Here is a 13,321-nt window from a genome sequence, read left to right as displayed (position 1 = left end):
TCGCGATGGTTGAAGAAGAAGCTTTGATGGTTGGCAAAGACCTTGACAGGTCAGTTGATATCGTGGAAATAATTTTCTAGGTCCAACGTTCCTGTATTGACGTTAGACCTGCCTTCAATGGTACTGAATCTAGCAGGAACACCCAATCTTATCTTGGTACCTGCCTGTCATTCACGATAGCATCATCATCACGTGGCATCGGAAGTACATCCGACCCCCACCTCAACTTCCTTCTCAACGGTCAACATCGAACGTTGTTCTTCATCATGCATCATGCCGGGTGGCTCCCGAAGCCGAGACGGCTGCTTTAACTGTCGAAAACGCAAAAGAAGATGTGACGAACAGAAGCCTATATGTCAAAGGTGTCGAAAGAATGGAGATGATTGCGTCTTTCCAACGCCTGCTTCTGCTTCGAATCCTCTCAAGTTTGTCGTGGCAGGATCAAATCACTATATGATACCAATTACTCAAAGCCCCAGTTTCCTAAACCTTTCGCCTCGAGAACTTGTCGCTGTGACTGATCATAAACAGGGTGGCGTTTGGGTACAACCACCACTTCCCCGCAACCTCTCACCTTTTGGCTTTGAGTCGATAGGAATTGAGAATGCCCTTGTACAGTACTGTATGTTATACAACCCAATTGATGGACGTCCACTGACTTTATAGATGTCCAAGTCATCTCCACCAGCAGAGTCTATGTGGACACATCTCGGAATGGCTTCCGTACATCAGTCATACCTCGAATGTTTTCCCAAGGCCCTTTACTCTCTGCAGTTCTATCGATGAGTGCAGCAGAATGGGCACAGAACGGCATCCCCGATGGGAAAGACTATCGTGGTCTCTCAATGCAGTACAAGGTTCGGGCGCTCCAAGAACTTCAGCAGGCCTTGCTTGATTCCCACGGCAGCGAAGGTAATCTACTTACCTGTGTTCTTTTGGCCTCCCTCGAGATAGCACACGGTTCATGTCCGACATGGCTTCGTCATCTTCAAGGCGCTCTCGCTCTTCTCGAAAGTTTTGGCGACAACATCGACCCGGATGTGGCCGAATTCGTATTACAGTATTTTCGTTTTCGCTACATTTTGATGGAGACGACTCAACCGATAGACGAAGATGACTCACTTAGTCAAGCAATGACCAGCCTTGCCAAGATCGAAGCAAATCTGTCGAATGATCGTAATTTCGTTGACGAGCAGATCGGGTGTTCGATGGATCTAGTCGATATTATAAACGAGATTTCGTCATTGTCGGCGCACATGCCAAAGGATCAGCTTTACACCAAAGGACAAGAAATTGAGCAAAAGATTGAACAACTATCCTCACAAGATACGACCGACGACTACTTGTCGAGAAGTGCAGAGTCATTTCGAATTGCAGCACAGATTTACCTCCGCTTAGTTTGCTACAATACTTCAATCACCCACCCATCGATCATCGAACTACACGAATCTCTCCTTACATGCCTTTCCGATATCATTGTCGAAGGACAAACGAGACGATCATTTCCAATGTGGCCCCTCTTTTTGGCTGGTTGTGCATGCTCTTCTGATGATCAACGAAAGATTGTATTAGATCACTTTACTTTGTTGGACAGGAAATGGCCCATCAGTAACATCTCGGCAGTTTGGAATGCTCTCAAATTGATATGGCATACCCGAGATCTTCAACCATCATCTACAAATCAGGATTGGAGAGAGGTCATTCACAAATTTGGGTGGAAGTTGTCTCTGTCATGATTGAAGCTGTCAACGCTACATTGAAGCTATGAGATACAATACTAAAAGCGATTTCTTCACACAGACCACTTCAGTGCAACAGATCTGTGCTATTTTAGCAGCTCCCTTACGCTACAGTCAAGTGCACAGCTCAATTGAGACAATGTACGTCTTGTACGTCCTCATTGGGAGTTGATGTGATCACACAGGCTAACCGCGCAAAAGGTCTTACTTCTCTAGGATAAGGGTCTCTGTCCCATGTCTCCCGCTGAACCCAGGGTCCATCGTGACCACGCCATTTGCCTAGTTGCGTTGGTTTGAATCGTGAATCGTGCTATCCAGGTTGATCAACTGCCGTTGGTACTGCAACTGCAACAGTTGCATCAGCGTGTCACCAGCAGAGGCACCACAAAACAAGCACAACAAACTTCAAGTGGCAAATCGATAGAAAAAATACAGAAGTCAGAATTCCATCATCACATGCCGGTTTTGGTAAAGAAGAAAACGGCCACACGATTGACAGCGCCACTGAGGAACTGCTGAACCGCCAAGTCTAGAACTGGTGTTGAACACCATTCCTTGGCAATTGGAAATGGGAGCTAATGCAGGGACCCCAGCACTTGCAGCGACCAGGTTCTCGACTCTTTTTTTGTCGGCCGAATCACACAAACTGTTACTCCTCTCAGTGATACCTTGAACGGGGTAAGGGGGACGGATTAGGATGGAAGCAAACCTTGTCGACAGTCTTGACTTGATCGTCGATATTGGATCATCGATATAACCATCGGAAATTGATATGAAATGCATGCATTGCATGGACATTGATGAAATCATCAAGCAGATAAAGCAGGTATGAGTTACGCGCGACACTATACGCGGAACACTTTTATGCCATACACGGACATGTTACCGAGTGATAAGAGGATTCAAACATTCAAGTGGATGCTGTGCCGCGGGTTGAAACAGTTAAAATAAGCGCACAAAAAGGACCGAGCAGATAGACCTTTCCTGGCTACCTACAGTCAAGTCAGTTGGTGATGAGATCCAATTTGTAGGTGGCGATTAATTCTTGAGAGCTTCGATTAATGAACTGGAATTTTGTGGCTTTCAACTCCCGCCCAAACCTTGATTCTCAGTGCCTTGTTCCTGGGCTCGACTGGACTCGGATCAACGTCAACGTCAACGTCTAGTCATGGATACCAAAGTCATACAACTGATGATGTTGAATCGCACTATCAAAAACGTGACAGACAGACAAGATGATATCAGTCGTATCCGCGAAGAGGGACACACTGACACGATTACGGCATCTCGGCTACCAAGCAAATAGTCGATTGCTTGGCCCAACAGCTAAAAAGACGGAGCCAGGGAGCTCAGTGGGATAAAGAAGCTTGGGACAGAGGATTGGGGGCGAGTCAGGGCCCCTGGAAAAGCCAAGAGTCTGTCCGTGGAGCCATGCCGGTGGCGCTGGCTATGGCGCTGTCCGAGAATTAGCTTTAGCTCTACGGAGTGCAGTAGCTTTAGCTTGGGATGAGGAGATGCGGATAAATCAACGAGATATCATTGAATGAGCCATTTAACATTCGTGGGATAGTATTAGGTCTAGATGTATGCAGCCGTGCCACATGGTATCTGTGTCTATCTGTATCTACGTTGATATGCAGGATATGGATCTATTGATGCGAAGATGATAGCATTGGGCTGTACATTAATACACGTACCATACAGAGTACATACGCGCGTATTGACATCCCTCGCATTCAGAGACCAAGACCAAAGCTCTAAGCGATCACCGACGGAACAAACCTTGTCTTGAAGGATGTCGCGGTGATGCCATGACTGGTAGAAGACCCCAAGGACATGCCCCAGTCCTGTAACAATCTAGAGCGTAACAGTAGCCAAGCTAATTTATGGATCACGGAAGCCGGGGTCCCCCGCTGGCTCCCACTGTAGTTCCCGCCAGGCCCAAAGGCGGCAAGCCCATCCTTAGCGCACCCGCTTTGGGCCCAAGCGCTGCACGTCCAGGGGCTTGGTTAGTTAGGGGAAGGTCACCTCGTTCTGAGAGTCTCGCTCTCTCCTCTTTCTTTCGCGTGTCACTGTGGCTTGGAAAGGAAGAGGCAAGATCAAGATTCAAATACAAAGCAAGGTTCTTTCCCTTTCATTATGAACTTCCAGGGTTTGATCTTGCTTGCATGATATCTCTGAAACTCTTCATCTTCAAGCCAATTTCGTCTGCGTTAACAATTTTCGCTTTCCTCTCTTATTTTTCTTGGCTGACCCATTCGTAAACCAATCCAATTGTCCCACTCACCCACCGGACCTGAACGAACCGACGATCCATCCATGCTCGTTCAGCTGCTACAGTAGCGAACTGAGACCAACAGAGGAACCATCTGCTCTTCATCTCAATCTCTCTCCCTCTTTGTTGATCATTGATTGTTTTTCTTTACATTCATTGACTATTATTTGTCGTCTTTGTCTTTGTCGCGAACATCACATCTTGTCACTGTCGTATTCGCCCATACAATAACTCGGCTCTTTTTCGCCGACACCCCTAATTACCATCCACAACGGGCGGCCTCGCATCAATCGATCGGTTTCCCAACGAATTTGAGTTTCACAAATTCTCTCGTGTCTTGAGCATTGAAATAAACGGTATGTAAACCAGCCTTTACCGCTGGTGTCACTGTCGCACATTGCCTTTCACATGCACATGCACCAGCCACAATCACCTGAGACTAATTGTCGCAATAGCTCTCCTGACCATCTCAATCTCTCGCCGTCAATCTCTCGTCAATCCTCAACCTTCACATCACAACCGCCAAAATGCCTTCAAACTACGAAAAGCTGTCCCGTCCTAGCGGCGACACAACCACTCTCACCATCCCCGATAAGGCTGCTTCCACAACTCTTACCGTCAACGAAACTCCTCGCCTCAGCACAACATCCACTCCTCAAACAGACAAACTCAACCCCTTCGACACCGACATCGAAGCCATGGTCACAAACACTCGTACTTCAGAATCAAACATCCACAAAACAAACAGCCCCGCCAGAAAGACAGACTGCCAAGTTTGGCCTGGAAAGGATCACTGGAAGAAGCAGGCCAAGGCCGCAAAGGCAAAGAACCGCTGCACCTGCATGGCTCATCTCAGTCAACGCAATCGCTGGATCGTCAAGGGGATGATAATCTTGCTCGTTGTCGGTATCGCTGTCGGTGTTGGTTTCGGAGTCAGCAAGCCTCTCAACGCGCCGATATGGGGAGATAAGCATGGGGACAAGAAGTAAATTCGTTTCTTCGGTTATCGGCATCACTCTTCATCTACCCGTCAGGGACTTTTTTTTTACTGCCCAAGAGGCTTGGTTTCGTTTTCTTTTCATATGCCTAGCGCGCTGGATTTCTTTTTTCCCTTTTCCACATCATGAACAGGCGTATTGGCGTCCACATGTCAACTTTTCAATCGTGGCGGCATGGAGTGATGGATTACAGAACATTGGGTCTTTGTTCTATTTTACAGTTTCGTCATCACTATATATATGGTATATGGTCGGTAGACTAGAGTCTAGAGAAATAAAGTCTCCCCAGGAGACAGGGAATTTCCCTTTCGTCAAGCACATCTGAGTTGTTAAAGCGACAAGCATTTGAAGCAATGTGATAAGCGTGTAAGTGAGGTTGTCGCATCAAGTAATGTGATAAGTGCGCAGGGGGCTGTCAAGTAAGGTTACCATAAGCATCCGAAATAAGGTGACGAGCGTGCAGGTGAAGTTAAGCACGGCTACCAAGCATTCAAAAGTGAAGTTATCATAGCCCCCTGCAACTCCACCAGATCGTCAGGAACAAGATCCAAGATGCGGCCCGTAGAAATAGGTCTGTGGGGAAGGGACGGAAAGATGCAGATTCTAAAGAAACAATTCTCTAGATTTGGAAATGGCGGCGAAGGAAACGGCCACTCGAAAAGAAGATGCTGATGGAGGGGATCCACCGGTTACCGAACTTTCCGAAGAGGTTGGGAGACATGTCACCGCAACTATCAGCTGCTGACTTTTAAATAACAGGCCTTCCCCATTTCTCGAGGATCCAAGGCCTTGATGCTGAATTCTTTTGGCATGGAGTCTGTCGAATGAAGGCAGCGTCTCAGGAACTGCTTTCGGTGGCGACTTGCGATACGGAGAATGCAGGCCACAAAGCCGAACAAGAGAGCGGTGGTCTGTTTGCGCAGTCGTTGTACAATGCAAAAGAAAGAGTCTGGGAATGGCCAAATGCTTACCACCAAACTATGACTGTTCTGACCTATCGACTGAACATGATACAATGCTGCCTTCGTATCAGCTTTGTTCAGCTTGGATACACTTGTTCACTATGTTCAGCCCTATCAAAGGTTTGACAAAACACTCAACAAAGCAGTTCACGAACAAGCACCCATTCATGATGCATATAAACACTCACCTCGTCTCATCTTCATTTCGAGTCCTCACCATATCATCAGATAATCACAACCACCAAAATGAGTAACAACAGTTATCTCCCCGTCTCTGCCTCAGCGCTCTTCTCGTGGCCTCCTCGTCGCGCTACAGAACCTGGTCCTCCAGAGCAGTCCAAGACTGATGAGGTCGTCACTATCTTTATCGTATGCGGTATCGTTGTGCTTTTTCTCACTCCGATCCTTTGGTATCTTGTCGGGAGGATTCTCACGATTCGTAAAGAGAGGAAGAAGGCTGGGGACGTTGAGCAGGGCGTTCATTAGATGAGTTTGATCGCTGTCGAGATTTGAACGATTAGAGTTGAACGCTGGCCGTTTGACAAACTGAATAGACTCTATGTTTATCGTCCAACTGTATTAGTGACGTATTGCTGTAAAATTGTGAAGGTGTCACCACCAGCGTTCCTGCCTTGTAGTCAACATCTCCTTCCTTATACCCAATTTTCATCGACCGCATCACCAATAGCTATTCCTCCGGCTTCGGAGACATCCCCGAATAGCTCAGCTGGAAGAGCGTTCGACTGTAATTGTTATATGTCATCGAAAGGTCACTTGTTCGATCCAGGTTTCGGGGATTCTTTTTTTTTTTGCTTATATCCTATGTAGACTGAGATAGCAGTCTTCTCGTATGGATATCTCCTCATGGACATCTTCTCATGGGTATCCTCTCATGAACGTCTTATCTACCTCACTACTCTCACAGTTCTGCCAACCTCTCCCCTCTCAACTTGCTCGACCCTCCCTTTAACCTTTTTCCAAACCTCCTCATTAACCTCTTCAACGCTACCCCCAGCATCAACAACAACGAGATCCTCTTCCTCCTGATTCCACCCCTCTCCCTCATCGAGTCCCAGTTCTCTAGCATCAATGTCCTTACCACCCATGCTTAACCCCCAAAACAATTCTCTCACCTTTTTCTGCATGTCAGACCTCTCGTAAACTTCTCCACCCCATCCACCCCGTGCTGAAGCTTGCTCCTCGGTCAGGTCGAGGAAAAGTACAAGATCAGGTCGGGGCAGACCGCGTTCTGGAGCGCGGGCCCATGGGAGGGTCAGAGAGGGGTTTTGCTTGGCGGCTGAGTAGACGATACCCGAGTGGTAGTATCTGTCACAGAGGATGGTTGTTCCTGAAGCCAGAAGGGATTGGATTTGTTTGCTAGATAGTTAGTTGATGTCCTTCATATGAGGTTACAACACTCACACAGCTTCCCATCGGTTTGCGCTAAAGAGCAGATGAATAACATGATCCTCCATCTCTACATCGCTCTTGAGATAACTATCAATCATCTGTCCGATAGGTGTAGTTCTATCTAAGAAATATTAGCGTGGCCTCACCTCAAGTCAATCAACATACCAGGGAATCTCATAACCTTGACTTTTTTACCCTCCTCGACAAATCGCTGCTCCAAGAGCTTCACCTGTGTTGTTTTCCCACTTCGATCCAGACCCTCCAAAACGATAAAGGCTCCTCTTTGGCCAGACTCATCCTTGGTCGCCATTGCAGCTGTGGCGAGATCGTTAATTGAAGACATTGTTGTTGGTGAGTGGTCACTTATGCCTGTTGTTGGCTTAACAGTGGCAAGAGGGGAAGTGAATCTGACTGATCTCATATTCACACTGTTTTGGTCAGTGGTTCACGTGGATCACAGTGCGGAGAAAATCAGATCATGATTGACTCTCAGTGCATAGACACCAAGCATGAAGCATCATGCGTCCATGCAATGACGTCTAAATTACAGCCCTACAAATTGATCCATTAAAGCTTCCAGAAAAAGTCTGTGAGTTCATGGCTTAAAGACACCTCTAATTTTAGTACCCATGATTCGCCCTAAACCTGTAATTCTCACTCAACTTCACACATCTTACCCAAACTCTATATAAAGTAATTTCGCGAACCTGGAGTCATGATTAATAAGATAGACATCATTGTCTAATAAAGATCCTGGATACTCAGTGTTACCGAAAGTGGCAATATCAGTACCCAACCGAACAATGTATTGAACGACAATGAACCAAACAACATTCACAGAACAAACGCTATTCACGATAAACTTCAAGATGCGCAAGACGAACAAGACGAAACGATAGTACATATAAAAACCAGCCCCCACGAATTAATCTTCAGGTTAGTTACACCCACCACGACTGCTTCAAAATGGCCTCCTCAGAATCATACCAACTCTTTTTAGGGATAGTCCTCATTTGTATCCCTGTCATCCCTATCGTCACCATAGCCGCGATGCTTTGCTGTATTCCCCTTCGGAAACCTGTCTATGATGAAGAAACAGAACTTGAAAGAGGAATGCTGGTTGAAGTGGTGCGCATACACAAAGATGGAAAAGAAATCTACTCGAGAGACGGTGAACCCTCGAAAAAGAGACTTTATGACCATCCTTCATTTGCTATGAGTACGCGGAGATTACCTTCAGATTCAATATCTCAAAAATCGACAAAACCCAAGAAAAACACCAATATCAGGGAACTACGATCACAACTTATCGAAGGAATGACAGAGGTCTCGAGAAAATACTTCGAATAACCGCTCATTCTTCATCTAGCATACATCCACATCCACAAATCAATACGATTAACAGTCGATTGTATCTTGTCTGAAATACCTCAATAGTCCGCCCGTGACCACCTTGGTAAAGCTGGCCACATTAAATGCGGCCCTGCGCCAATATCCATGTTTATCTATTCCCAGAGGTGATCCTGACCTCTCCCATGAATCCGTAATAAAGTCAAGTTTGTGTGAAAAGAAGCAGGAGACGATCCAGTTGTATGTTATGTAATGACAAAAGAAATGCAGTGCTCGACAAGCCTGCTGACGCTGCGCGCCTGCGATGATCGCATATGAAGGTCGTAATGTTGTCAGGTTCAACATGTAAGCTCGTAAATGGCCGTTCGATTATACAGACTGATATAACAGGAGAGGCTCGCCGACGTTTTCGATTTCGGGAATGGTACACTTAAGGTCGAATGCCTTGGATAGAACAATCTTAAAGATCTGGAAAAGTTAGTGATTGGTCAACCCTGTGGAAGCCTTGTGTCATACCTTTTGCACGTTGATGCTGTGACTTGTACTTGAAAAGATTAATGCAGCCCTCATGGCCTTTGCAAAGCGCCTCGCCTGGATTTGTTAGTCGAGTAGACACCCAGAGAACTTGAAACACACCTGATTTGAGATCTCTTCTTGATCTTGTGCGGGAAAGTTGACAAAGTGATCATACTTTGTACCCACGAGAATAGGAATAGCAGTTTTGTTGAAACCACGTCCTTGTCGATACCATTCCTTGATGCTATTCAAGGTACTCTTGCGCGTAAGATCGAACATGAAGAGAATAGCGACAGCATCGTTACAAACAAGCGGCAACATGTTGACGAATTCTCTCTGACCACCAAGATCCCAAATCGAAAAGGTAATCTCGGTGTTGCGAATGGAAATGGTCTTTTCCATAAAGTTGACACCTAGAGTCTGGATATAATCCTCGTCCCAGCTTCCTTCAACATATTTGACCATCAATGAAGTCTTTCCAATCTGGGCATCACCAACCATGCCGACCTTGATCACGACATGGTTACGGCCGTTGGATGAAGGCTCGCCAGTGCCTTGTCGGTAGTCGTTGTATGCCTGGTGTGCGGGGTTGGACAAGCCGCTAGCTGGACGAGAGATTGGAGGCGCGGGTTGAACGGGAGGAGTGTATCTGGAGGAAGGGTCTTCTCGTTGGGGACTGCTGAGTCCTTGATCAAGGGATGCGCTCTGTTGATGGAAGCCGTTGCTTGAACTGGGGTGGGGAGATCCTTCGATGCCTCCCATGGTGTCATCGTAAGTTTGAGGAAGCGGCACCTCGTGTGGGGGGATTTCATGCTCCATGATGGCGGTCGGAGGAGAGAGAGGGTCGGATACGGTGGCCGTAGCCTCGGGGATCGTTGAGTCGTCCAGTTTGAAGGTTGTAGAAGGAGATTATTAGATTCGGATACGAGATTATCGAAGTGAATGTGGAGACAAAGTCGGTAGAGAGCGTGATGGAAATCGCGGAAAAAGAAGTGAAGAAGAGAAGAAAAGAGATGGTCAACAGCTCATCAACGGCATCAAGCTAGTTGCAAGCATAGAATGAAGACGGTCGCGATGGTCAAGTTGGTGATGTTGTAGGTGGCGGAACAGAAGCCACCGGATCAAATAACGAGGCTCGAGGGAGAGACTGAGACAGAGACAAAGGCGCAAGGGTGAGACTTTTAGCGACAAAGAGATTCAGCGCGTAGTAACTCAGAAAAGCAGGACAGGTCGGGGTCGGTTTTGGGATGAAAGTCGAAAGCCAATGTGAAGTGGGTTAAAGGTTGCAGCAGGGAGGGGGATTCGCTATTCGTCGGGACGCTGACGTTTGGTGATGCCCTGTGCTGTGCCTGTACTAAACAAAGCGGGACGGAATTTCAAGGCACCGGTAGTACGATGGACTGAGCAAGGTAGTACGAATAGCACTAATAACAACACAACAACTTGACAAACTGGGTTCTCCTGAATCTATAGATAAACTTTGAACTAGTCTCTGCTTATGCGTGAAATGTTAGGCTGCGTCTGTTGATCATGATGATGGTGGAGTGGTGTTTTAGCTTTCGGGACGCGTTGGAGGGCGCGTTTACGACAGACAATTGGTTGAGACAGTGTTTATGGCTAGCTGAATAAATATTGTACCAAAACAAGGCATACTCTAAGGAACTAGATTTCCTATGAATCTGACTATTTATCGAGAGTTGTGTAACGCCCAGCTCATCATGCAGAATCTCGTCACTATTTGCAATGGAGTAAATAGCAACCGTGTTGTTATTTGACTAGCGATGGTTGGCTATTGATTTCAGCGGTTGTACTGTAGTGGGAGGATGCCTATAATACAGCGCCTAGACAGTGATGGGAACGATCAAATATCAACAATCAAGAAACATTGAAACATCAACAATGCAGACAACTGGCAGAATGTCACCAAACATCCATGACCTTGTTATTTCACATTCCAAACATAGACCAATTCATCCAAACATCCATCCAACAGTACCCCACGCTTAGACCCCGGGGTACAGCTCAGCCAGCTCAGGTACAGCTTCATTGGGTCAGTGTTTCATTGGAGCCTCATGTCTTGACGAATTCCTCGGTAAACGGTAGTAATAGAGTAAAACTACCGAGTCTAGTGATCTTTTGTATTATCGCATTCCATCATATTGTTGACCTCAGGTACTTGAACTTTGCATGATGCTGACTAACCCTCGGCGCCATCCCGAACCCACATCCATGGTTCGGTCGGTCCATCTCCGCATGCCGCCCGGACAAAGCTTGAACCTCTGATATCACTTCCACAATCATCACCACAATGGCCTCAATCGCTCGGTCCCTGCGCGTCGCCGCCCCTCTGGCTAGGGGAATCGCTCCTCGCGCTCCTATCATCCGCGCCCGAGCTTTCTCCTCCACCAAACTAAGTACGGCTATTGAACATCAAATCGTCACTATCACTAACAAGCTAGGCCTCGCTCGCAGATACACAAAGGACCACGAGTGGATCGATCTCTCCGCCGATAAGAAGCACGGTTTCGTCGGTATTTCAGAGTACGCTGCCGAGCAGCTCGGTGACGTAGTCTACGTTGAGCTCCCCGAAGCCGGTACCTGGGTTGAGCAAGGAGATGCTGTCGGCGCTGTTGAGTCAGTCAAGTCTGCTAGCGACATCAACGCTCCTGTTCGTCTGCGCGTTCTTCAGATCAACGACAACCTCGAAGAGAAGCCTTCCACGATCAACAAGGTCCCCGAAGACGATAGCGCTGGTGGTGGCTGGATCGCAAAGGTCGAGGTTGACGAGGAGGGCGCCAAGCAGTTCGAGAAGCTGTTGGACGCCGAGGCCTACAAGGCTTTTGCTGGAGCCGAATAGATTTACGAAGCAATACAAAAGAAAGAGCACGGCATAGACATGTATCATCGGGTATATTTGGGTTAATTCATGTGCCGATCTACGGCGTAATGTTCCGCTATCCACTCATGACGTCTACTTGATTGTCTCTGGCACCTGTCGGGTCTCGTTGATGGCATCCAGAATCTTTTGCGCTCCTCGTTCCACCAATGTCTCGGCCACCTTTCTTCCAAACTTGTCCGCCTCCTCTGGTGTCTTGATCGCTTCTGTCGTCTCGCAATCGACACCCTCGTCACCTCGGAGAGAAACAACTGTAGCCTTCATACGTAACTTGTCGTCAATCCACTTTGTCTCAACACCAATGGGAACACTGCAACCACCCTCGAGCGCTCTCATGAGAGCTCGCTCTGCCTCGCACGCCAACGCTGTTTGCTCGTTCTGGATTGTCTTGAGAAACTCGAGAACCTTTGTGTCGTCACCTCGGCATTCAACTCCCAATGCACCCTGACCAACAGCGTAAAGGATACCTCCATTCTCCGACTCGAGGAATTGTGTAATGTGGTGTCCCAAATCCATTCGCTGAAGACCTGCCGCTGCCAAGATGATACCCGTCAGATCAGGATCCTCCTCGAGCTTTCGTAGTCGAGTCTGAATGTTTCCTCGGTGGTCCTTGAATTTGAGTGTCGGGTATCGTCGGACCAGCTGCGCAATGCGGCGTACACTACTTGTACCGATAACACTTCCGGCCGGCAGATCAGCCAAAGTCTTCCAACCGTGCTTGTCCTGCAATTCCTTCTTGATCACCAGTGTATCTCTCGGATCCTCGCGGGACGTAACACATCCGAGGACGCAACCTTCGGGGAGAACAGTCGGCATGTCCTTGAGCGAATGAACGACGATGTCGAGTTCCTTGTTGACGAGTCTCTCCTCGAGCTGGGATGTCCACAGACCCTTGCCACCAAAGTTGTAGAGCGCTGTGTTCTGGTCGCGATCGCCGGTGGTTGTCATGCTGTGGATAGGGAATTCATAATCGGGGAATTTCTCCTTCAAGGAGTCGACAACGATTTGAGTTTGAGCAAGCGCCAGAGGAGACTTGCGAGTACCGACATTGACGACTTTGGGGGTTTGAGTTTCGGCCATTGTGAATTTGTAGATTGAATTGACGGATGTAAATGGATGATAGCTTGGAGGGGCAGTTGAGCTTTTCGGATGATGGTGGGGTAGTTGACACAGTG

General features: G+C 47.5%; 7 protein-coding genes and 1 non-coding gene across 8 annotated transcripts; 5 read left to right on the top strand and 3 right to left on the bottom strand.

The window, feature by feature from the left end:
- Positions 1-273: 273 nt before the first annotated feature.
- On the top strand, positions 274-1,736 carry B0J16DRAFT_387077 (fungal-specific transcription factor domain-containing protein; the record flags this gene model as incomplete). Its single annotated transcript, XM_046131634.1, has 2 exons — positions 274-622; positions 667-1,736. The coding sequence occupies 2 exons, from the start codon at positions 274-276 to the stop codon at positions 1,734-1,736; spliced, it is 1,419 nt and encodes a 472-aa protein (XP_045979821.1).
- Positions 1,737-4,223: 2,487 nt separating this feature from the next.
- On the top strand, positions 4,224-5,247 carry B0J16DRAFT_168297 (uncharacterized protein). The gene is made up of 2 exons (XM_046122359.1): positions 4,224-4,370; positions 4,470-5,247. Exon 2 carries the CDS (start codon positions 4,542-4,544, stop codon positions 5,001-5,003), a length of 462 nt encoding a protein of 153 aa, XP_045979820.1. The 5' UTR covers positions 4,224-4,370; positions 4,470-4,541; the 3' UTR covers positions 5,004-5,247.
- A 1,439-nt stretch (positions 5,248-6,686) lies between these two features.
- Positions 6,687-6,771, top strand: B0J16DRAFT_t262. Its single transcript has one exon. It is a non-coding gene; the product is annotated as a tRNA-Tyr (tRNA).
- B0J16DRAFT_308299 (thymidylate kinase-domain-containing protein) lies at positions 6,766-7,766 on the bottom strand. The gene is made up of 3 exons (XM_046124875.1): positions 7,550-7,766; positions 7,397-7,505; positions 6,766-7,351 (listed from the first exon to the last, which is right to left on the bottom strand). Exons 1-3 carry the CDS (start codon positions 7,725-7,727, stop codon positions 6,880-6,882), a joined length of 759 nt encoding a protein of 252 aa, XP_045979819.1. The 5' UTR covers positions 7,728-7,766; the 3' UTR covers positions 6,766-6,879.
- Positions 7,767-8,077: 311 nt separating this feature from the next.
- B0J16DRAFT_168251 (uncharacterized protein) lies at positions 8,078-8,918 on the top strand. The gene has a single exon (XM_046122358.1). It carries the CDS (start codon positions 8,351-8,353, stop codon positions 8,732-8,734), a length of 384 nt encoding a protein of 127 aa, XP_045979818.1. The 5' UTR covers positions 8,078-8,350; the 3' UTR covers positions 8,735-8,918.
- Positions 8,919-9,103: 185 nt separating this feature from the next.
- On the bottom strand, positions 9,104-10,069 carry B0J16DRAFT_387073 (P-loop containing nucleoside triphosphate hydrolase protein; the record flags this gene model as incomplete). The annotated part of the gene is made up of 3 exons (XM_046131633.1): positions 9,104-9,202; positions 9,251-9,325; positions 9,371-10,069. 3 exons carry the CDS (start codon positions 10,067-10,069, stop codon positions 9,104-9,106), a joined length of 873 nt encoding a protein of 290 aa, XP_045979817.1.
- A 1,325-nt stretch (positions 10,070-11,394) lies between these two features.
- Positions 11,395-12,197, top strand: B0J16DRAFT_346525 (glycine cleavage H-protein-domain-containing protein). The gene is made up of 2 exons (XM_046128454.1): positions 11,395-11,664; positions 11,710-12,197. Exons 1-2 carry the CDS (start codon positions 11,559-11,561, stop codon positions 12,105-12,107), a joined length of 504 nt encoding a protein of 167 aa, XP_045979816.1. The 5' UTR covers positions 11,395-11,558; the 3' UTR covers positions 12,108-12,197.
- A 24-nt stretch (positions 12,198-12,221) lies between these two features.
- B0J16DRAFT_271883 (porphobilinogen deaminase, dipyromethane cofactor binding domain-containing protein) lies at positions 12,222-13,226 on the bottom strand (the record flags this gene model as incomplete). Its single annotated transcript, XM_046123594.1, has 1 exon — positions 12,222-13,226. One exon carries the CDS (start codon positions 13,224-13,226, stop codon positions 12,222-12,224), a length of 1,005 nt encoding a protein of 334 aa, XP_045979815.1.
- Between the last annotated feature and the right edge of the window lie 95 nt (positions 13,227-13,321).

The sequence above is a fragment of the Fusarium flagelliforme genome (genome assembly GCF_020744385.1).
Source record: "Fusarium flagelliforme strain FIESC 12 MPI-CAGE-AA-0113 chromosome Unknown B0J16scaffold_6, whole genome shotgun sequence".
Classification (NCBI taxonomy): Eukaryota; Fungi; Ascomycota; class Sordariomycetes; order Hypocreales; family Nectriaceae; genus Fusarium; species Fusarium flagelliforme.
This window is presented reverse-complemented; position numbering and strand designations above follow the sequence as displayed.